The sequence below is a fragment of the Dendrobates tinctorius genome, unplaced genomic scaffold, assembly GCF_039654945.1.
Source record: "Dendrobates tinctorius isolate UK_male_01 unplaced genomic scaffold, ASM3965494v1 ptg000230l, whole genome shotgun sequence".
NCBI classification, from domain to species: domain Eukaryota; kingdom Metazoa; phylum Chordata; class Amphibia; order Anura; family Dendrobatidae; genus Dendrobates; species Dendrobates tinctorius.
Genome location: NW_027361897.1, coordinates 11,526,664 through 11,551,842, shown reverse-complemented (window position 1 = coordinate 11,551,842; position 25,179 = coordinate 11,526,664). Strand labels below are relative to the sequence as shown.

The following is a 25,179-nucleotide window of genomic DNA, read 5'->3' as shown; positions in this document are numbered from 1 at the left end:
AAATTCTTTGGTATTATTATCTTCATTTAATTTGTCTTAAATGAAAAAACACAAAAGAGAATGAAGCAAAAAGCAAAACATTGAGCATTTCACACAAAACTCCAAAAATGGGCCGGACAAAAGTATTGGCACCCTCAGCCTAATACTTGGTTGCACAACCTTTAGCCAAAATAACTGCGACCAACCGCTTCCGGTAACCATCAATGAGTTTCTTACAATGCTCTGCTGGAATTTTAGACCATTCTTCTTTCGCAAACTACTCCAGGTCCCTGATATTTGAAGGGTGCCTTCTCCAAACTGCCATTTTTAGATCTCTCCACAGGTGTTCTATGGGATTCAGGTCTGGACTCATTGCTGGCCACCTTAGAAGTCTCCAGTGCTTTCTCTCACACCATTTTCTAGTGCTTTTTGAAGTATGTTTTGGGTTATTGTCCTGCTGGAAGACCCATGACCTCTGAGGTAGACCCAGCTTTCTCACACTGGGCCCTAAATTATGCTGCAAAATTTGTTGGTAGTCTTCTGACTTCATAATGCCATGCACACTGTCAAGCAGTCCAGTGCCAGAGGCAGCAAAGCAACCCCAAAACATCAGGGAACCTCTGCCATGTTTGACTGTAGGGACCGTGTACTTTTCTTTGAATGCCTCTTTTTTCTCCTGTAAACTCTATGTTGATGCTTTTGCCCTAAAAGCTCTACTTTTGTCTCATCTGACCAGAGAACAGTCTTCCAAAATGTTTTAGGCTTTTTCAGGTAAGTTTTGGCAAACTCCAGCCTGGCTTTTTTATGTCTCGGGGTAAGAAGTGGAGTCTTCCTGGGTCTCCTACCATACAGTCCCTTTTCATTCAGATGCCGACGGATAGTACGGATTGACAACGTTGTACCCTCGGACTGCAGGGCAGCTTGAACTTGTTTGGATGTTAGTGGAGGTTCTTTATCCAACATCCGCACAATCTAGCGTTGAAATCTCTTGTCAATTTTTCTTTTCCGGCCACATCTAGGGAGGTTTAACCACAGTGCCATGGGCTTTAAACTTCTTGATGACACTGTGCACGGTAGACACAGGAACATTCAGATTTTTGGAGATGGACTTGTAGCCTTGAGATTGCTCATGCTTCCTCACAATTTGGTTTCTCAAGTCCTCAGACAGTTCTTTGGTCTTCTTTCTTTTCTCCGTGCTCAATGTGGTACACACAAGGACACAGGACAGAGGTTGAGTCAACTTTAATCCATGTCAACTGGCTGCAAGTGTGATTTAGTTATTGCCAACACCTGTTAGGTGCCACAGGTAAGTTATAGGTGCTGTTAATTACATAAATTAGAGAAGCATCACATGATTTTTCGAACAGTGCCAATACTTTTGTCCACCCTCTTTTTTATGTTTGGTGTGGAATTATATCCAATTTGGCTTTAGGACAATTCTTTTTGTGTTTTTTCATTTAAGACAAATTAAATGAAGATAATAATACCAAAGAATTTGTGTTTGCAATCATTTTCAGGAAGAAACTGAGTATTATCTGACAGAATTGCAGGGGTGTCAATACTTATGGCCATGACTGTATATATATAAAAAAAGAGGGATGATGTAATGTATAATGATTTGACCTGTTTCTTTAAGAAAGGAAATCTTGTGACTGGAAGGTTATAGACAGGAAGTGGGTTGGGGGAGTTTCAGTTTAGCCTGATGAGGGACATGTGATGCTGTGTGCTGGAGGAAGAACGAGAAGAATAAAGTACAGTTAAAGCGTTTTCTCTTGAATTCCTTATACCGTGTGGACATTACAAGGATCATGACGGTCACAATGGACCCCCAGTAATAAGCAGCACATTATTACCTATTAAGTTGATACTATAGGTGAAAACTTTATTATTTTGGGTCAACTACTGTTATGTACTGTAATGTATTTATTATAGTGGTTTGAAAAAACCAAAATATTGTAATCTGAACGCTGCTAACTTATTCTTATTATTCAGTTGATTTCCGCAATTAATGCGGCCCGAACCGCTACAAGCACAGACTCCGTTGAGGTTTCGTTTCGAAGCCAGCGTCCACGAGAGGTGTGCTAAGTATTTTTCGTGTCTATTGGATTTGTAGTTTTTGCTCAAAATGCGTTAGAAAATTTTTTTTCCCGTCATTGGAATGCACTGTCTCAATGCTTTTCAATGGGGAAATGTTGCCACAGACAAAACATGCCCTGAGGCGATTCAAATGGCAGTTAGGCTCATTGATATGCGCAGGCGCACCCAGTTACTATGCCAACGCCTACGAACTTCACATGACGCCCCCAGGACACAGATTCTGGCAGATAATATCAGCTCTTAAAGCGAAACCCACAGCACAAATGCAAATCTAGCTTCATCACATGACGCGCGCCCCTGAGAGAGAATGTGCGCCAAAGTGGATTTAGAAGCCCAGTGAGCCAAATTAGCTCTTAAACGGCCGATGCGCCTAAGTGATTCTTAAAGGGGCGGCGCACCAAAATGAGTCTTAAAGGGCGCGCCAAATCGAAAGCTGAGTGACCTCCAAATCGGAGGCTGATCGACCCTGGCCTACAAATCGGAGGCTGAGCCACCCTGGCCTCCAAATCGGACCCAGAGTGGCCCCGCTCACCAAATCGGACCCAGAGTTTCCCCGCCCACCAAATCAGACCCAGAGTGTCCCCGCCCACCAAATCGGACCCTAAGGGGCCCCGCCCACCAAATTAGACCCAGAATGGCTCCTCCCACCAAATCGGACCCTGATGGGGCCCCGCCTACTAAATTGGACCCTGAGGGGCCCCGCCCACCAAATTGGACCCGGAGTGGCCCTGCCAACCAAAATGGACCCTGAGGGGCCCCGCCCACCAACTCAGACCCTGAGGGGCCCCGCCCACCAGCTCAGACCCTGAGGGGCCCGCCCACCAAATCAGACCCTGAGGGGCCCCGCCACCAAATCGGACCCTGAGGGGCCCCACCCACTAAATCAGAGCCAGAGTGGCCCCGCCCACCAAATCAGACTCTGAGGGGCCCCACCCACCAAATCAGACCCTGAGTGGCCCCGCCCACCAAAGCGGACCCTGAGGGGCCCCACCTACTAAATCGGAGCTAGAGTGGCCCCGCCCACCAAATTGGACCCTGAGGGGCCCCGCCCACCAAATCAGACCCTGAGGGGCCCCGCTCACCAAATCGGACCCTGAGGGGCCCACCCACCAAATTGGACCCTGAGGGGCCTCGCCCACCAAATCAGACCCTGAGTGGCCCCACCCACCAAATTGGACCCTGAGGGGCCCCGCCCACCAAATTGGACCCAGAGTGGCCCTGCCCACCAAATTGGACCCAGAGGGGCTCTACCCACAAAATCAGACCTTAAGGGGCCCCACTCACAGAAAAGGACCTTGAGGGGCCCCGGCCACAAATTCGGACCCTGAGGGGCCTCAACCACAAAATCGGACCCTGAGGGGCCCTGGCCACAAAATCAGACCCTGAGGGGCCCCAACCAAAAAATCAGACCCTGAGGGGCCCTGGCCACAAAATCGCCAGGGGGCCCCACAGGCCAAAGTGACCCCTGAGAGGCACCCACAGTTAAAACAGATCATGAGTTGAAAGTCTTGCAGGGGCAGCAGGCAAGTCTCTCTTAAAGGGGCAGCCCGGGCACCATTTCAAAGCACTATCTGTACTTCGTTCAGGAAATACACATCTAGAAGAAAGCACTATCATGTAATCCGAACGCTGCTAACTTATTCTTCTTCTTATTAGTATTCAGTTGACTTCCGCAATTAATGCGGCCCGAACCGCTACACGCACAGACTCCGTTGAGGCACTATTTGTACATCCTTCAGGAAATACACATCTAGTTATTTATTACGCTTTTCTTATATAGCACTATCTTATTCTGCAGAGCTTTACATACAATACATTATCATCACTGTCCCCAATGGGGCTCACAATCTAAATTCCCTATAAGTATGTCTTTGGAGTGTGGGAGGAAACTGGAGAACCTGGAGGAAACCCATGCAAACATAGGGAAAACCTTCAAACTCTTTGCAGATATTGTCCTTGGCAGGATTTGAACCCAGGACCCTAGCACTGCGAGGCTGTAGTGCTAACCACTGAGCCACCGTGCTACCCTAACTATACAATATTTCATATTATTAATATTACTTTAATTACTTTTGATGAGGCTCTAAAAGATAATGTGGTAACATCACTGGAAATAAGAATAGAAGAGAAAACTGAGAGTTCTAAATAATTGAAGTCAGCTCAGTTCTGAATAAATTGTTGAAGCTAGTGCAAGTCCAGACATTACATTTCAACATATTCATCCAAATCAAGATTAGTGATGGGTGAACCAGAACAGAAAAGTTTGGGGTCCGTACCGAACACCTACTGTTCAGGCAGAGACCTTGAATATGCACTTCTCCAGGAAGTCCGTGCTACTGTTCGGGTTCGGCACCATGAACATTGGGTGTTTCCCATGCTGTCATCTTCTTGACAGTGCAAGAAACACCAGCGGCTCTGATAGGTGGGAAGATTATTACAGCTGGTCCGAGAGCTATGGTTCCCTGTTATGAGCTCATTTTCTGCTCCACCAGTTGAGAGTCTCCTTCCATTCTCCCTCTGGTGGTGACAGGAGGTAGTGAGGTTGGTTTAAGTGGTAGTGATCTGCCACCTGATGAGGAGGATAACGATTGGATCTCTGGAGTATCAGACTGGATATAAGACAGCCGACGCCCTATCCTAGTGCTGGTGATTCAGTCTGCTTCTCAGGTCTTGGACTTCAGCTCTCTTCCAGTCTTCTCAAGTTAAGTTTGTTTTTTGCTAATGTTCACACTTGCGCTTGTTGGTCAATTCAGTTTCTTGTGTGGTCAGCTTGCCCCTGCTGGGGCTATACTGAACTTCCACTCCTATTTATCTGTATTTGCCAATTTGCCTTTTTGTCCCTTATTAGATTGGCCTCTTTTTGCTCTGTTTCAGAATATTTCAGAGTGCTGATATAGTGGGAGAAGTCTAGTGACTTCAGGGTTAATTTTGCTATCAGACGTGTTGGACATTATTTTGGTAGGGTTTTTTGGCAGATTGCAGACAGTGGCTTTCCTTTCCTTTCCTTTCTAGTTAGTTGGGCCCCATCGTTTGCTCAGCCTATTTTCCTGCCTGTGTTTGTGTTTTCATCTTGCTTCACCGTCAATACATGTGTGGGGGCTGTCTATTCCTTTGGGGTCTGCTCTGAGGCAGTTAGTTTTCCCTTTTCTTGCTTTAGGTTTATGTAGTCCTCCAGCAGTGACGAGGCATCTAGGAACATCGTAGGAATGCTCCACTGCTACTGTTAGTTGTGTGTTAAGATCAGGGAACTGCAATCTGCATAGTTACCAACCTCTCTGTTTTTCTGGGACTTAGCTTTTTTGTTGTTCCTCCTCGGTGATCCATTCATAACAGTTCCCACGCTGTCAGATAACAGTATGAGCCAGCAGCTATGATCAGTGGTAGAAAGTTTACTACTGATCACAAAGGTGTCAGCTGATATGAGTACTACTCCCATCAGCCAACGTCTGCTGTCTCTGATAACAGCGAGAGCAGGTGCCATGGATTGGAGTATTCATCAGCTGGTGCCTGAGTTATAAATAAATGTAAAAAAATGACATGTGGTCTGTTCTATTTTTGAGAAAGCAGCATGGCAAAACTGACAGCTGCGAGCTGAAACCTTCAGCTGTTAGATTTATTATGGCTGGTTATCAACAATAGAGAGGTCCCCACACCAATTTTTTAAAATTATTTAGATAAATAATTAAGAAAAATGGCGTGGGGTCTCCCCATTTTTATCAACTAGCCAAACTATAGGAGATAGCTGGGGGCTGATATTCCCAGGCTGCTAAGAAACCATGGATATATTCCCACAGCCTAAGAACAGTAGCCCGCAGCTTTCCCACAAAATTAGCATCTATTACATGGGCCAATTCTGGTGCTTTTTCCAGGTCTTCCCACTTGCCCTGTGGCAGTGACAAGTGGGGTAATATTTGTGGGGTTGAAGTCACCTTTGTATTGTCAGGTGATATCAAGCCCAGGGGTTAGTAATGGAGGGGCATTTATAAGACGCCTCTCCTTTACGATCCCCATAGTCATATTGTAGATAAAAAGCATCCAGAATGAAGTCTTTTATTTATTTGAAATTAAAATCCACACCGTTTTACAAATTTATTTAAAAATAACAAAGTTACACTCACCTTACAGCCATTCCATTGAAGCCCTTGTCACCTGTAAAAACACAGAAAATAATAAACAAAACTACTCAGTTTACTCCCATTCCATTGAAGCCATTGTCCCCTGTGAAAAAAAGAAAAATAATAAACAGCCATATCACTCACCTGTCTGAAGTGAAGATGTCCCATGCGATAATCCATGCCTGCGATATATGTTATGTGGACGGTGTCATGATGCAATCGTCCAGGCTGAAAATCACGGGATTAGACAAACCACTGTATTGGACCTTCATTGCAGAAATAAAAAAACAGGGATGGCATGATAAAAGAAAGCCTTTATTTAATCAATTGGCAAACAGACAGATAATGTGCAATATTAAAAGAAAGTGCCAGTATGGCACACCGATTATTAAAATCAATTGCAAATATGCATAGGGACTATAAGATTATTCACATAAATAATTAAATATAATATATATATATATATATACACAAATATATATATTATTATACCAAAAAGAGCAGCACAATGGTATAAATACCCAAATTGATCACAAAACTTCATTCAATGACCCAATCTAATATATAAAGCTCAAGTGTGTGTATGTATGTATGTATGTATGTCTGGGATTGGCATCTGCACCGTCGCAGTTACAGCCACAAAATTTGGCATGGTCACATGTCTGGACCCGGAGAGCGTCCTAGACTATGTTGTGAGGTGAAATTTTAACCCTGCGCCTTCCAATTCACCAAACAATTTTGCCCCTATCTACATAAAGGGGAAAAAGTGTGTGTGTATCAAGCCCCGCCCCTCATTATGATGTCATAATGGTTGCCATGGCGACATTAATGTCATCATAGGTTGCAAGCCCCTCCGCTCATTATGATGTCATAATGGTTGACTATGTGATAGAGGATGTGTGATGGGTATATGGGCACTGGACTATGGGATGGAGGATATGTATGATGGGTATATAGGCACGGGACTATGGGATGGAGGATGTGTGATGGGTATATGGGCACTGGACTATGGGATGGAGGATATGTATGACGGTTATATGGGCACTGGACTTTTGGAAGGCGGATATGTATGATGAGTTTATGGGCACTATGGGATGGAGGATATGCATGATGGGTATATGGGCATGGGACTATGAGATGAAGGATGTGTGATGGGTATATGGGCACTCGACTATGCGATGGCGAATATGTATGATGGGTATATGGGCATGGGACTATGGGATGGAGGATGTGTGATGGGTATATGGGCATGGGACTATGGGATGGAGGATGTGTGATGGGTATATGGGCACTTGACTATGGGATGGAGGATATGCATGATCGGTATATGGGCATGGGCCTATGGGATCGTGGATATGTATGATGGGTATATGGGCACGGGACTATGGGATGGAGGATAATTATAATTTGCTATAACTAACCACAGTTAGTTACTATGCCCGGGCAGCACTGGACTCTTCAGCTAGTATGATATAAAGTCATGATATTAATCGAATCTATATTGCACTACACTTTGAATCAGGATGATGAACTGTGGAGACCTCAATGAGATCACCGCGAGCTTCATTAGATTCTTGCAGTCACTGCAGTTCAGCATCCTGGTTCACGGTGAAATGTGGGAACCCAGCCTCAGGGACCTTGGGTAGCCTAGATGTGAAATTTAATTTTCTGAGGTATCTTCAAGAACAGGGACATCTGGAAATTCCAATAAAATCTGTGTTAAAAACAACAAGAAACCCCAAGAAAGTATGATGTGGATTTTCAAAAACTATTCTATATGTTCTAAGTAAATATATTATTTGTGCATGCCAACCTACCTAGAGTCTTATCCCTCAAAATCAAATTATTGCATAGTTGTCATGAAATATTGCACAACCTTACAACCTCCTCTTGAAAGATCTTAAAGGGAACCTGTCACTGGGTTTGGCCAGTATGAGATAAAACCACCACCTTTCAAGGCTGATATACAGCATTCTGTAATGCTAGATATAAGCCCCTATCCCGACTTGTAAGAGAAGAAAAAGACATTTTATTAAACTCACCGCTGGTATTGCTCGTCTTGGTCCAGCATCTTCCATCTTCTTATGATCGTCGTCCTCCATCTTGCTTTATGTGGATGACGCGCCCCTGCATCATCCACGCAGTCTCCCTAGCATCTCTGCCCCTGCGCAGGCGTACTTCTCTGCTCTGTTGAAGGTAGAGCACAGTAATGCAGTGCACATATGCCGGAAAAGACCACCCCGCAGGTGAGTATAAAGAAAGTTCTTTTTCTTCTCTTATAGTTCAGCTTAAGGGCTTGTATACAGCATTATTGAATGCTGAATATCAGCCTTGAAAGGTGGTGACTGTATCTCATATTGGCCAACCTGGTGACAAGTTTGGTTTAAAGAATTAAATATTTTGTAAAGTCTTTTGTTAATCCATAATGATGATGTCCCATGATGAACACCAAACTCTGCTACATCTGGTTATGACATAAGTAACCTGATCAGCAAGACAGCCAGATCACGCTGAGCTGAGCGTGAGAACGTAGCTGAGTGTGACCAGCGATAACATAAATAATGTCACAGCTGGTCACACGCAGGCGCGTTTTCACACTCAACTCAGTATGACCTTGCTGCCGGCTGAGTGGTCACATTCCTGATGTCACTGCTCAGCAATGCAACCAGATGTTGCAGGGTTGGTGTTCATCATGGGATATCATCTTTAGGGATTAATGGTGGACAGGTGAGGCTTACTTTGATTTTTTATTTTTATGTTAATAAATGGGAAAAAGAGCATATATATTGGGGAGTGTTTTGACCAGTTAAATGACTTTGATATGTGTGTGTGTAACTTTCTTACTTTTGACTATGGGGTTAGTAATGTGGGTGTCTGATAGACGCCTCTCCATTACCAACACCTTGGCTTGATATCAGCTGACTTTACAAAGCTGACAACAAGCCCAAAACTATTAAGCTGAGCTGAGGCTAAGTGTCAAAATTAACGCATGTAGTGGATGCGCCATTTCTGGGGTGGCTGAGGGCTGGTTTTATTAATCTGGGAGGGGGAAAATATCCATGACATCTTCCCAGCCTAATAATATCAGCCTGCAGCTGTCTGTTTTTACTTGCTAGCTATTAAAAATAAGGGGGGCCATATCATTTTTTGGGGGGTTCCCCCTTTTAATAACCAGTAAAGGCTATACAGACAGCTGTGAGCTTATATTAATAACCCGGGAAGCTCCATGTTTATTGCCCCCTTCCCAGAATAATAACACCATGCCCCAGCTGTCTGCTTGCCCTCAGCTGGGTATTAAAAATAAGTGGGACCCCATGCCATTTTTTTTCATTTATTTATTAGCTAAATACATATATGATACACACACTGAGCACTAATTATAAATCACACTGACATATTTATTACTATGCACAGGCGCCGGCTGATGAATACTCTCATCGGCACCACCTGCTCTCACTGCTTTCAGCAAGATCAGGTGTATGCTGATGAGAGTAGTACTCATAAGCTGAAGCCTGACTGGTGACAACCTTTTCACCGCAGGTCAAAGCTGCTGGCTCACACGCTGTCCTCTGTATGGGTTAAATCAGTAAGGTTATTGCAGATCAAAGAAAGTGTTTCCCGCACTGTCACACAGATGACAGTGTGGGAACCGCTGGATGTTCGGGCCTCCCATTCATTTGAATGGGGTCCAGATTTAGAATTAAGTTTGGGTACTGTTCTGGTACCTGAACCGAACTTTTTTATAAAGTTCGGCCGAACCCGAGGAACCTGAACATCCACGAGTCCGCCCATCCCTAATCATAGTGTAGGTGATAACTTTATGATCCCTTGGGATCCAGAGAACAGGGCTCTAAAGTGCCAGAGATAGCCAGGCCCAGCAGTCCCAAAGACAAAAAAGGGATGGGTTGTATACCTACTTGTGGGATCCCCAATAATCAGTTAGTTATCACCTAACATAATTTCTGTTAATTATGATATAACTATGCAACTACTTGTAGTTTCTTTCCAGTATTCATCCCAGTCCTGGAGCCTAATTAAACTAACACTCAATAATAATTCAATAGAACCATCAATGCGAAAAGGCAAAGCTGTTATGAAAGTTGATTAACTTCAATCCCAGACAAAGAAACACGTTAAACTCAATTCATGTCACCGGAACAGTATGTCAGGTTCCTTATTGTTTTACGGATTATGATTAATGGTCACAATCATTCCCTATATATATAAATATATATATATATATCTGTAGTACAATATTCTTATGTATTCATCAGTCAACATGACGACCTTAATGATCATACTTTTGCTTGTGCATCTGACATTGAACCTTCCTTCTGTTGCAGGTGAGAAAAGGCTATTTTCAAATTATGAATCTATTCTTATAGGCTGCAAATGCTTCAAAATGTTGAAGATTTTTTTGCACATAAATATTTTGCAGGGAATGTTTTTTTTAATGCAGTTTTAGAAATTAAAGCCAGAAATGGATAATAAATGGAAGACACCTGTAAGGAAAAGTCTGAGAATTCTCCTCATACCTGTAAATTCACTTTTTGCCGGTGCCTTAAAAATTGTATTAGAACATGAATATATAAATGCAATCTGAGAATCAGCAAGGAAAAAACAGCAAAATCAATGTACCAATTTATCATCACTTTGGGAAAATAAACATGACTGCAAAATAGGGGAGAAAGAAACATTGACATTGGACTTGTGGGTTTAGTTCTATTTCTTATTACTACTGTTGGACTTGTTTGCCTTCATAGTGAGATATTATAAATATCTGTTATTTTATTTATTTGTTAACATTATATTTTATAACCATAAATTATGTCTTAATTTATGTTTTTAATGTGTTGACTACTAAAAATACAACTTGATTATATCACTGGACAAGTACACTAACTCTGAACTTTTTCCTTATAGATGCAGATTTTACAACAAGTAAGTGCAAAATTCTTAATAAATAATACTACAGATTTATTTAACTGTTCTACACATTTTCAAAAATTCTCAGCTTCAGTTATGAAATGATCCATTTCTTCATGATCTCGACTCCTGTACTCTAATTTGACAATGAAAATTTTTAGCTGACTTTTTTGATGATATCAAAGAGTTTTCCTTTTACTGCTACATATAGTTACATAGGTTGAAAAAAGAGCTTAGTCAATCGAGTTCAACCTTTCTCCGCCAATTGTACATTTTGTCTGTAAATGATATTATCTATATCCCACAATGTTATCTGTACTGAGGAAATCACCCATCCCTTTGCTAAAAGCTGCTAGTGTCTGTCATTACTACCTCTTGTGGTCGCGCATTCCACAATGTGACTGCTCTAACTGTAAAGAACCCTTTCCTTCCACCTGTAATAAGTGTCCCCTGTTCCTTAATATGGTCCTTGGAAGGAATAAGTTATGTGCCAGTGTTTTGTACTGACCACACATACAGTATATTTATACATATTTATACATATAAATGAGATCTTCTCTGAGACGTCTTTTTTTCTAAGTTAAATAAGCCCAACTTTTCCAACCTCTCATTATATGTAATAATCTACTTTGAACTGACTCTAACTCCTGAATATCCTTTTTCAAATGTCTATCCAAAACCTTGATCCCATATTCTAGATGTGGATTCACAAGTGATTTATTGAGGGTTTGTGGGATTTTATCTCTATTTTTAGAAACCCTAAAATCTTGTTTGCTTTTGCCACTACTACCTGACATTTGAGTACTGCTGCTCAGCTTACTTGTAATCAGAATGCACAAGTCCTACTCCCGTTCCGTAGTTCAGAGTTTGCTTCCATTTGATAAATATGCAGTAATAGGATTAATCCATCCTAAATGCATTACTCTACATTTATCAATATTAAGTTACATTTGACAAGTGTTTGCATTATTATTATTGTTACATGTTATCTACAGTAGATCGTTTTGTAATATTGTACTCTCAATCCCATCCACAAGGTCATTAACCCCTTCACCCCAGCCTGTTTTCACCTTGATGACCAGGCAAAATGTTACAATTCTGAAAAATGTCATTTAATGTGGTAATTAGAGATGGGCGAACCCAAACAGTAAAGTTCGGCGGCTGTACCGAACACCTACACAGACTTCACCAGAAAGTCTGTGTTACTGTTCTGGTTCGGTTCCCCCTCCCCGAACACTGGGTGATTGTCGCACTGTCATGAGCAAACACTGCTTCTAATTGGCAGTAAAATCATTACCAATGATCAGACAGCCGCGGTTCTCACGCTGTCAAATGACAGCCTGAGCCCGCTGCTGTGATCAGAGGTCATAGATATGAATAGGAACAAGAAAAAGTATAGGAGGTGCTACATGAAGTAGTATACCATGAACTTGAGGAGAAAAAGAATTACCTGTAGGAATGTGCATACTCCAGTAAATAATTAGTGTATAATTTTAATAAGTGGGAAAACCACAAGCAAATTAGAAACAAAAACATTTTAAAACATGCGACAATTCACAGACATGAGTACCCCACACAGTGCATAACCATATCTGATAAATGACTATAGAATAATGCTTTATAATACAATATATATTGCACGTGCCCGTAGGTAATGAGGTGATAAATCATGAGCAAAACCACCAAAAATGTATAGAAAGGGGGAAAAATTGAAACCCCCTCTGGGAGCCGACCTCCGCTGGAGGCTGGTATTCTTAGGCTGGTAAGAGGCCATGCATGGCCCCTCCAGCCTAACAATCGCAGCCCTCAGTTGCTCAGAAAAGGCGCATCTATTAGATGTGCCAATTCTGGCTCTTTGTCCGGATTTTCCGACTTGCCCTGTATGTAGCAGTGTCAAGTGAGGTTCATATTTGTGGGGTTGATGTCACCTTTTTTTTTTGTGACATTAAGCCCACAGACTAGCAATGGAGAGGCGTCTATAAGACACCTATCCATTACTAATCCTATATTTATATTGTAAATAAACACACAGCTACAATAAAGTCCTTTATTTGAAATAAAAACAAAACACACTTTTCTTTTTTTTTTTTAAAAATAACAAACTTATACCCACCAAATGCCCAATACATTTAATCCTTTGTCTCCTATAATAAAACAAAAATAAAAATACAATAATATTGCTAACCTGTCTGAAGATCTGTCTCATGCCAAAATCCATATCTGGGGATAAACAGTTTTCAACCTGGACAGTGCCAAGATGCGACCATCCAGACTGAGAAGCACTGGTGAATGAGCTGCTGACAGCGCAGCATCAGAAAGCTCATTGAGGTTACCACAGGTTACTGAGGCTGCATTCCCAGCCGGGTAAATGAACTGTGCTGACCTTCCTCCAGTGAGATCACTACTAGCACAGTGAGAAAAAGTCTCACGGTGCAGAGGCAAGTTCACCGCAGTTCAAATTCACTGCAGTGAAATTCTCCCGGGGAAATGTGGTGACTAGAGTTGAGCGAAACGGGTTGAAAAAATTCAAAAGTCGCCGACTTTTGTCAAAGTCGGGTTTCATGAAACGAAACCCGACCCTAGGATGAGGTCGGCCACGAGGTCGGCGACTTACGCGCCAAAGTTGCGTTTCAAAAGTTTGTTTTGCGCTCTTTTTCAGCCAATCAGGATCCACGGACACTGTGGGCAATGTGATGACATAGGCACGGGTCACCACCATCTTTCAGAAGGGCATGCAAGTGATTGGCTTGCTTTGGTGGGCGTCACAGGGGGTATAAAAGGGCGTGCACGCCGACCGCCATCTTACTTCTGCCGATCTCAGTATAGGGAGAGGTTGCTGCTGATTCTGTAGGGAAAGCGTTAGGCAGGGAAGAAGACCAAAAAACTGCTTCTGCTGCTAGCGATTTGGCCTGCACAACACACCAGTCACTGTGTGTGCAGTGCAAGGGGAGGCTATATAGTGGTGTATCAGTGGTGTTGGTTGTTGGGCTGCCTTCTAAGGCTTCCTGACAGGCTGGCATTGCTGTTTACCCACTGCTCCGCAAACTGCTTTTTTAAAAGCAATCCAATCTCCCTTATCCTCTAGTCACTTTGGTCACAGCTGTGCCATCGAGCCTGTCACATAGCGCTCAGATATTCATTGGGCCTCAAACTGCTTTTTTAAAAGCAATCCCAATTTTATTTTTTTGTCCTGCTGAGAAGAAAAAAAAACTGCTTCTGCTGCTGATAGCAATTTGGCCTGCACAACACACCAGTCACTGTGTGCAGTGCAAGGGGAGGCTATATAGTGGTGTATCAGTGGTGTTGGTTGTTGGGCTGCCTTTTAAGGCTTCCTGACAGCCTGGCATTGCTGTTTACCCACTGCTCCGCAAACTGCTTTTTTAAAAGCAATCCAATCTCCCTTATCCTCTAGTCACTTAGGTCACAGCTGTGCCATCGAGCCTGTCACATAGCGCTCAGATATCAGTGGGCCTCACACAATCCAAAAGTGTCCAGTGTCCAAAAGTGTGTGCAGAGAATCAAAATCTCACTTATCCTCTAGTCACTTAGGTCACAGCTGTGCCATCAAGCCTGTCACATAGCGCTCAGATATCAGTGGGCCTCACACAATCCAAAAGTGTCCAGTGTCCAAAAGTGTGTGCAGAGATTCAAAATCTCACTTATCCTCTAGTCACTTAGGTCACAGCTGTGCCATCGAGCCTGTCACATAGCGCTCAGATATCAGTGGGCCTCACACAATCCAAAAGTGTCCAGTGTCCAAAAGTGTGTGCAGAGATTCAAAATCTCACTTATCCTCTAGTCACTTAGGTCACAGCTGTGCCATCAAGCCTGTCACATAGCGCTCAGATATCAGTGGGCCTCACACAATCCAAAAGTGTCCAGTGTCCAAAAGTGTGTGCAGAGATTCAAAATCTCACTTATCCTCTAGTCACTTAGGTCACAGCTGTGCCATCGAGCCTGTCACATAGCGCTCAGATATTCATTGGGCCTCACACAATCCAAAAGTGTCCAGTGTCCAAAAGCGTGTCCAGAGAATCAAAATCTCACTTATCCTCTAGTCACTTAGGTCACAGCTGTGCCATCAAGCCTGTCACATAGCGCTCAGATATCAGTGGGCCTCACACAATCCAAAAGTGTCCAGTGTCCAAAAGTGTGTGCTGAGATTCAAAATCTCACTTATTCTCTAGTCACTTAGGTCACAGCTGTGCCATCAAGCCTGTCACATAGCGCTCAGATATCAGTGGGCCTCACACAATCCAAAAGTGTCCAGTGTCCAAAAGTGTGTGCAGAGATTCAAAATCTCACTTATTCTCTAATCACTTAGGTCACAGCTGTGCCATCAAGCCTGTCACATAGCGCTCAGATATTCAGTGGGCCTCACACAATCCAAAAGTGTCCAGTGTCCAAAAGTGTGTGCAGAGATTCAAAATCTCACTTATTCTCTAGTCACTTAGGTCACAGCTGTGCCATCTAGCCTGTCACATAGCGCTCAGATATCAGTGGGCCTCACACAATCCAAAAGTGTCCAGTGTCCAAAAGTGTGTGCAGAGATTCAAAATCTCACTTATTCTCTAGTCACTTAGGTCACAGCTGTGCCATCAAGCCTGTCACATAGTGCTCAGATATCAGTGGGCCTCACACAATCCAAAAGTGTCCAGTGTCCAAAAGTGTGTGCAGAGATTCAAAATCTCACTTATTCTCTAGTCACTTAGGTCACAGCTGTGCCATCGAGCCTGTCACATAGCGCTCAGATATCAGTGGGCCTCACACAATCCAAAAGTGTCCAGTGTCCAAAAGTGTGTGCAGAAATTCAAAATCTCCCCTGTCCTATAGACACCTTGTACCTTTTTTTACATACTATATAGTTTGTTGGATTTTGTCTACATTTCTACCAAAAATGAGGAAGGCTGGTGGAAGAGGCCGTGGAATTGGGCGGGGGTTGGCAGCTGGTAATGATGGTGTTGGTGGTGGATCTGATGGTAGTGGCAAGAGCAAAATAGGACCGAATGCAGGAGGTGTTGAGCCTGCGTCATCGTCTGGCTACATAAGGCCTCGAACGCTTAGTTTTCTAGGAGTTGGCAAACCGCTTTTAAAGCCAGAGCATCAGGAAAAAGTTTTGTCTTACATTGCTGACTCAGCCTCCAGCTCTATCGCCTCCTCTTCTTCAGTTGTAAAAAGTAAAAGCACTGAGTCGTCATTGGAGGCTCATGTTCATGAACCACACCTTTCCTTGTGTCCTTCACCCCAACCAAGATTGAAGGATGACGCAGGCCATACTACTGATTACTCCATGGAGCTGTTTTCACATACCATGCCTGGATTATCAAGTCAAATGGTGAATTACCCAGGCCAAGATGAATCTGACATGGAGTGCACTGATGCACAGCCGCTGATGGATGATTCTGCTGGTACATTCACTCAGAGCACTACATTGTCCTCACAGTGTACAGAGCCAGATTCTGACCCTGATGAGACTCAGGTGCCCCTTCCCGCACACTATACCACCATACACGGTGACACAGAGGAAGGTGCACATGACATAGAAGAGGAGGTGATGGATGACCCAGTTGTTGACCCAGATTGGCATCCATTGGGGAAGAGGGTGCTGCTTCCAATAGCTCAGATGAGGAGCATCCACAGCAGACATCGACATCGCAACAGCTGTTATCTGGCAGGCCCGGAGCACTCCAAAGACAGGTTCCAAACATCAAAAGAGTTGCTGGACAGCTTGTCCAGAGGGTCAAAAGATCACAGCGTGCTAGGCCGCAAAATGTCTGCCAAAGTAGGAAGAGTGCAGTGTGGCACTTTTTTGAACAAAATCCTCATGATCAGGCCAAGGTTATCTGTAAGAAGTGCGCAAAGACCTTTAGCCGAGGGAAAAATCTGAAAAATTTGAATACCAGTTGCATGCTTAGACATTTAACCAGCATGCACTTGCAAGCGTGGACACAACACCAAACCTCAAGTGCCACATGTGCAACTGATCACAATGAAGGTAGTCAGCAATGCTACATTGTTTCCCCCACTGTAAGCACACCGGTTAGCACAGCAGCAAATGTTGAGGTGTCGTTGCAAGGCGACAGCAGTCAGGGAATCCCACTGTTATATCAACGAAAGACTGATTCTAGGCCATCAGAAAGAACACCAACTCCATCACCATCATCAACCCTCTCTCAGTCCGCCCTGTCCACCGCTACTTCCACCATATGCAGCTCTCAAGTCCAGCTCACCCTCCCAGACACTATGAGTAGGTCAAGAAAGTACTCAGTCTCTCATCCGCGTACACTGGGTTTGAACGCCCACATTGCCAAACTAATCTCGTTTGAGATGATGCCCTTTCGGTTGGTGGAAAGCACAGCTTTCCGCAAACTCATGGCCTATGCAGTACCACGCTATAACCTACCCAGTCGCCACTTCTTCTCTCGCAAAGCCATCCCAGCCCTCCACCATCATGTGAAAGACCGCATTGTCCATGCACTCAAGCAGTCAGTGAGCGGAAAGGTGCACCTCACAACTGATGCATGGTCCAGTCGGCATGGCCAGGGCCGTTACTTGTCCATCACTGCGCACTGGGTTAATGTGGTGGATGCAGGGTCCACAGGGGACAGCGGTGGTGGGACAGTGCTGCCTAGCCCACGGTATAGGAAACAGTTGGCTGTAGGCGTTCCACCCTCCTCCTCCTCCTCCTCCAGAAGCGAAAGCTCGTCCACAGAGCGCAGTCGTACGAGCACTCCATCTGCAGCTGCCACTGTTGCACACGATGTGTCCCCCTATCGAGCAGCTAGTGGAAAGCGTCAGCAGGCTGTGTTGCAGATGATGTGTTTGGGCGACAGACATACCGCCGAGGTGCTGGCCGAGTACTTGAAGCGACAAACTGAGTCATGGCTGGGCAGTGTACATCTTGAGGCAGGCAAGGTAGTTAGTGATAACGGCCGTAATTTTGTGGCAGCCATAGCCCTTTCAAAACTCAGCCACATACCTTGCTTGGCTCACACCTTGAACCTGGTGGTGCAGTGCTTCCTCAAAAATTATCCGGATTTAACAGCCCTGCTCCAGAAGGTGCGAAGACTGTGCGCGCACATCCGCCGGTCGCCTGTACACTCCGTTCATATGCAGAAGCTGCAGCGATTGCTCCACCTTCCCAACCACCGCCTCATTATCGACATTGCAACAAGGTGGAACTCCACCCTGCACATGGTGGAGCGGCTGTGCGAGCAGAGGCAGGCCATAATGCATTTGTGGGAGGATACACGGCCAGGCACTTTGAGAGTAGACATGGAGTTGACAGGTGTGCAGTGGTCGAAGCTGAAAGACCTCTGTAAAGTCCTTCAGTGTTTTGAGGAATGCACACGGCTGGTAAGCGCTGACGACGCCATCCTAAGCATGAACATCCCACTTATGCTTCTGCTCATGCAAACTTTGACGCACCTTAAGGAGCAGGCGTCTGCAGCCAATGTTGATGAGGAGGAAGAGGAGGAGGGAATCCTTGATGACATTCAGCCATTGTCTGCTCAGGGACCTCTCCTGGACGAGGTGGAGGAAGAAGAGGAGGAGGAGGAGGATGATGGGGATGATTACTTAGGGGAGGAGGATGCATCTCGTGGGGCAAGTGAAAATGTTGGCGTGGCAAGGTCTGGTACAGGGTTTGTGCGTGACTGGAGGGATGTGGATTTGCCAGAAAGTGCTCCTCCACCCAGCACTCGCAGTGCATCATTGACACCGGGAACATTGGCCCACATGTCAGATTATGCCTTGCGGATCCTAAAAAGGGACCCCCGCATTGCCAAAATGATGAACGATGACGACTACTGGTTGGCCAGCATCCTGGATCCACGCTATAAAGGCAAATTACAAAACATCATGCCACAGGAGAACCTTGACCTAATATTGGCTAATAAACAAGCAACTCTGGTAAATCGGTTGCTTGAGGCATTCCCAGCACACAGCAGCGGTGATGGTTCTCACACGAGCCGTACGGGCCGGGGGCAGCTTGGCAGAGGTGTTCGTGGTGCACACAGCAGAAGTGGCGTTGGAGACAGGGGTTTCATGACAATGTTGTGGACTGATTTTTCAAATACCGCTCACACAACTGGTAATACTGCATCGATGGAAAGTGACAGGAGACAGCAGTTGTCAACCATGGTTACAAACTACTTTTCCTCCCATATCGATGTTCTCCCACACAGGTCATTCCCCTTTGACTATTGGGCCGCTAAACTGGACACCTGGCCTGAATTGGCACAATATGCCTTACAGGAGCTCGCTTGCCCAGCTGCAAGTGTGCTATCGGAAAGAGTCTTCAGTGCAGCTGGATCAATCCTGACAGAAAAAAGGACCCGTCTGTCAACCCAAAATGTGGATGATCTAACCTTCATTAAAATGAACCATGCATGGGTTTCCAAGGATTTTGTCCCACCTTCCCCTGATGACACATAGGGTGACAGAAAAATGGCTTGCTCTGGTCCACCTCTTCCTGGAACTTGACCTATTTCGCCTTTTGCATCAGCTGAATGTCCAACATCAACATATGCCACTTTCTAAAACTCCCTAACTGTGCTGCCTCCCCCCCCATGGCCGGGGTCACCACCTAGCGCACGACACCGTGCGAGTGCCGTTGCCCTGGATAGGTGGGTAGGTCGACTCTTGGGCGCGGGCACTGGCACAGGGTCCCTCATAGTGCAATCAAGTGTCTCTGACGGTGGTGGTGCACACCCGCCGTCAGACACACCGCTGTACTATGAGGGGCCAAGTGCCAGTACCGACGCCCACGAGTGGGCCCCCCTTGCTTGGGCAGGGCCCCAGCATTTGCAATCTTTACCTCTCCACGCTCCTCCGCTGTGTAATCTGGGCCGTCAAATCCATACTGTGCCTGACACCGTCTGAGCCTGCCTCCTGAGACATATATTTTGAATGTGTACGCTATTCATACATGTTATCCGGGGATACGGTACCCTTTCTAACCTTTGTGCAATCACGTGCAATCCATACTGGGCCTAACACCCTCTGAGCCTGCCTCCTGAGACATATATTTTGAATGTGTACGCTATCCATACATGTTATCCGGGGATACGGTACCCTTTCTAACCTTTGTGCAATCACGTGCAATCCATACTGGGCCTAACACCGTCTGAGCCTGCCTCCTGAGACATATATTTTGAATGTGTACGCTATCCATACATGTTATCTGGGGATACGGTACCCTTTCTAACCTTTGTGCAATCACGTGCAATCCATACTGGGCCTAACACCGTCTGAGCCTGCCTCCTGAGACATATATTTTGAATGTGTACGCTATCCATACATGTTATCCGGGGATACAGTACCCTTTCTAACCTTTGTACAATCACGTGCAATCCATACTGGGCCTAACACCGTCTGAGCCTGCCTCCTGAGACATATACTTTGAATGTGTACGCTATCCATACATGTTATCTGGGGATACGGTACCCTTTCTAACCTTTGTGCAATCACGTGCAATCCATACTGGGCCTAACACCGTCTGAGCCTGCCTCCTGAGACATATATTTTGAATGTGTACGCTATCCATACATGTTATCTGGGGATACGGTACCCTTTCTAACCTTTGTGCAATCACGTGCAATCCATACTGGGCCTAACACCGTCTGAGCCTGCCTCCTGAGACATATATTTTGAATGTGTACGCTATCCATACATGTTATCTGGGGATACGGTACCCTTTCTAACCTTTGTGCAATCACGTGCAATCCATACTGGGCCTAACACCGTCTGAGCCTGCCTCCTGAGACATATATTTTGAATGTGTACGCTATCCATACATGTTATCCGGGGATACGGTACCCTTTCTAACCTTTGTGCAATCACGTGCAATCCATACTGGGCCTAACACCGTCTGAGCCTGCCTCCTGAGACATATATTTTGAATGTGTACGCTATCCATACATGTTATCTGGGGATACGGTACCCTTTCTAACCTTTGTGCAATCACGTGCAATCCATACTGGGCCTAACACCGTCTGAGCCTGCCTCCTGAGACATATATTTTGAATGTGTACGCTATCCATACATGTTATCTGGGGATACGGTACCCTTTCTAACCTTTGTGCAATCACGTGCAATCCATACTGGGCCTAACACCGTCTGAGCCTGCCTCCTGAGACATATATTTTGAATGTGTACGCTATCCATACATGTTATCTGGGGATACGGTACCCTTTCTAACCTTTGTGCAATCACGTGCAATCCATACTGGGCCTAACACCGTCTGAGCCTGCCTCCTGAGACATATATTTTGAATGTGTACGCTATCCATACATGTTATCTGGGGATACGGTACCCTTTCTAACCTTTGTGCAATCACGTGCAATCCATACTGGGCCTAACACCGTCTGAGCCTGCCTCCTGAGACATATATTTTGAATGTGTACGCTATCCATACATGTTATCTGGGGATACGGTACCCTTTCTAACCTTTGTGCAATCACGTGCAATCCATACTGGGGCTAACACCGTCTGAGCCTGCCTCCTGAGACATATATTTTGAATGTGTACGCTATCCATACATGTTATCTGGGGATACGGTACCCTTTCTAACCTTTGTGCAATCACGTGCAATCCATACTGGGCCTAACACCGTCTGAGCCTGCCTCCTGAGACATATATTTTGAATGTGTACGCTATCCATACATGTTATCTGGGGATACGGTACCCTTTCTAACCTTTGTGCAATCACGTGCAATCCATACTGAGCCTAACACCGTCTGAGCCTGCCTCCTGAGACATATATTTTGAATGTGTACGCTATCCATACATGTTATCTGGGGATACGGTACCCTTTCTAACCTTTGTGCAATCACGTGCAATCCATACTGGGCCTAACACCGTCTGAGCCTGCCTCCTGAGACATATATTTTGAATGTGTACGCTATCCATACATGTTATCCGGGGATACGGTACCCTTTCTAACCTTTGTGCAATCACGTGCAATCCATACTGGGCCTAACACCGTCTGAGCCTGCCTCCTGAGACATATATTTTGAATGTGTACGCTATCCATACATGTTATCTGGGGATACGGTACTCTTTCTAACCTTTGTGCAATCACGTGCAATCCATACTGGGCCTAAGACCGTCTGAGCCTGCCTCCTGAGACATATATTTTGAATGTGTACGCTATCCATACATGTTATCCGGGGATACGGTACCCTTTCTAACCTTTGTGCAATCACGTGCAATCCATACTGGGCCTAACACCGTCTGAGCCTGCCTCCTGAGACATATATTTTGAATGTGTATGCTATCCATACATGTTATCTGGGGATACGGTACCCTTTCTAACCTTTGTGCAATCACGTGCAATCCATACTGGGCCTAACACCGTCTGAGCCTGCCTCCTGAGACATATATTTTGAATGTGTACGCTATCCATACATGTTATCTGGGGATACGGTACCCTTTCTAACCTTTGTGCAATCACGTGCAATCCATACTGGGCCTAACACCGTCTGAGCCTGCCTCCTGAGACATATATTTTGAATGTGTACGCTATCCATGCATGTTATCCGGGGATACGGTACCCTTTCTAACCTTTGTGCAATCACGTGCAATCCATACTGGGCCTAACACCGTCTGAGCCTTCCTCCTGAGACATATATTTTGAATGTGTATGCTATCCATACATGTTATCTGGGGATACGGTACCCTTTCTAACCTTTGTGCAATCACGTGCAATCCATACTGGGCCTAACACCATCTGAGCCTGCCTCCTGAGACATATATTTTGAATGTGTACGCTATCCATACATGTTATCCGGGGATACAGTACCCTTTCTAACCTTTGTACAATCACGTGCAATCCATACTGGGCCTAACACCGTCTGAGCCTGCCTCCTGAGACATATACTTTGAATGTGTACGCTATCCATACATGTTATCTGGGGATACGGTACCCTTTCTAACCTTTGTGCAATCACGTGCAATCCATACTGGGCCTAACACCGTCTGAGCCTGCCTCCTGAGACATATATTTTGAATGTGTACGCTATCCATACATGTTATCTGGGGATACGGTACCCTTTCTAACCTTTGTGCAATCACGTGCAATCCATACTGGGCCTAACACCGTCTGAGCCTGCCTCCTGAGACATATATTTTGAATGTGTACGCTATCCATACATGTTATCTGGGGATACGGTACCCTTTCTAACCTTTGTGCAATCACGTGCAATCCATACTGGGCCTAACACCGTCTGAGCCTGCCTCCTGAGACATATATTTTGAATGTGTACGCTATCCATACATGTTATCCGGGGATGCGGTACCCTTTCTAACCTTTGTGCAATCACGTGCAATCCATACTGGGCCTAACACCGTCTGAGCCTGCCTCCTGAGACATATATTTTGAATGTGTACGCTATCCATACATGTTATCTGGGGATACGGTACCCTTTCCAACCTTTGTGCAATCACGTGCAATCCATACTGGGCCTAACACGTCTGAGCCTGCCTCCTGAGACATATATTTTGAATGTGTACGCTATCCATACATGTTATCTGGGGATACGGTACCCTTTCTAACCTTTGTGCAATCACGTGCAATCCATACTGGACCTAACACCGTCTGAGCCTGCCTCCTGAGACATATATTTTGAATGTGTACGCTATCCATACATGTTATCTGGGGATACGGTACCCTTTCTAACCTTTGTGCAATCACGTGCAATCCATACTGGGCCTAACACCGTCTGAGCCTGCCTCCTGAGACATATATTTTGAATGTGTACGCTATCCATACATGTTATCTGGGGATACGGTACCCTTTCTAACCTTTGTGCAATCACGTGCAATCCATACTGGGCCTAACACCGTCTGAGCCTGCCTCCTGAGACATATATTTTGAATGTGTACGCTATCCATACATGTTATCCGGGGATACGGTACCCTTTCTAACCTTTGTGCAATCACGTGCAATCCATACTGGGCCTAACACCGTCTGAGCCTGCCTCCTGAGACATATATTTTGAATGTGTACGCTATCCATACATGTTATCTGGGGATACGGTACCCTTTCTAACCTTTGTGCAATCACGTGCAATCCATACTGGGCCTAACACCGTCTGAGCCTGCCTCCTGAGACATATATTTTGAATGTGTACGCTATCCATACATGTTATCTGGGGATACGGTACCCTTTCTAACCTTTGTGCAATCACGTGCAATCCATACTGGGCCTAACACCGTCTGAGCCTGCCTCCTGAGACATATATTTTGAATGTGTACGCTATCCATACATGTTATCTGGGGATACGGTACCCTTTCTAACCTTTGTGCAATCACGTGCAATCCATACTGGGCCTAACACCGTCTGAGCCTGCCTCCTGAGACATATATTTTGAATGTGTACGCTATCCATACATGTTATCCGGGGATACGGTACCCTTTCTAACCTTTGTGCAATCACGTGCAATCCATACTGGGCCTAACACCGTCTGAGCCTGCCTCCTGAGACATATATTTTGAATGTGTACGCTATCCATACATATTATCTGGGGATACGGTACCCTTTCTAACTTTTGTGCAATCACGTGCAATCCATACTGGGCCTAACACCGTCTGAGCCTGCCTCCTGAGACATATATTTTGAATGTGTACGCTATCCATACATGTTATCTGGGGATACGGTACCCTTTCTAACCTTTGTGCAATCACGTGCAATCCATACTGGGCCTAACACCGTCTGAGCCTGCCTCCTGAGACATATATTTTGAATGTGTACGCTATCCATACATGTTATCTGGGGATACGGTACCCTTTCTAACCTTTGTGCAATCACGTGCAATCCATACTGGGCCTAACACCGTCTGAGCCTGCCTCCTGAGACATATATTTTGAATGTGTACGCTATCCATACATGTTATCTGGGGATACGGTACCCTTTCTAACCTTTGTGCAATCACGTGCAATCCATACTGGGTCTAACACCGTCTGAGCCTGCCTCCTGAGACATATATTTTGAATGTGTACGCTATCCATACATGTTATCCGGGGATACGGTACCCTTTCTAACCTTTGTGCAATCACGTGC

At 45.0% G+C, this 25,179-nt stretch overlaps 1 protein-coding gene across 1 annotated transcript in view; it reads left to right on the top strand.

Annotated features, from left to right (window-relative positions):
- The window catches only part of LOC141059756 (scavenger receptor cysteine-rich domain-containing protein DMBT1-like), a 231,167-nt gene that overhangs the window by 11,833 nt on the left and 194,155 nt on the right, over positions 1–25,179 (top strand). Inside the window, exon 4 of the mRNA XM_073555888.1 lies at positions 13,150–13,159. Coding sequence (XP_073411989.1) covers positions 13,150–13,159 — 10 coding nt within the window. The remainder of the gene's footprint in view (positions 1–13,149; positions 13,160–25,179) is intronic.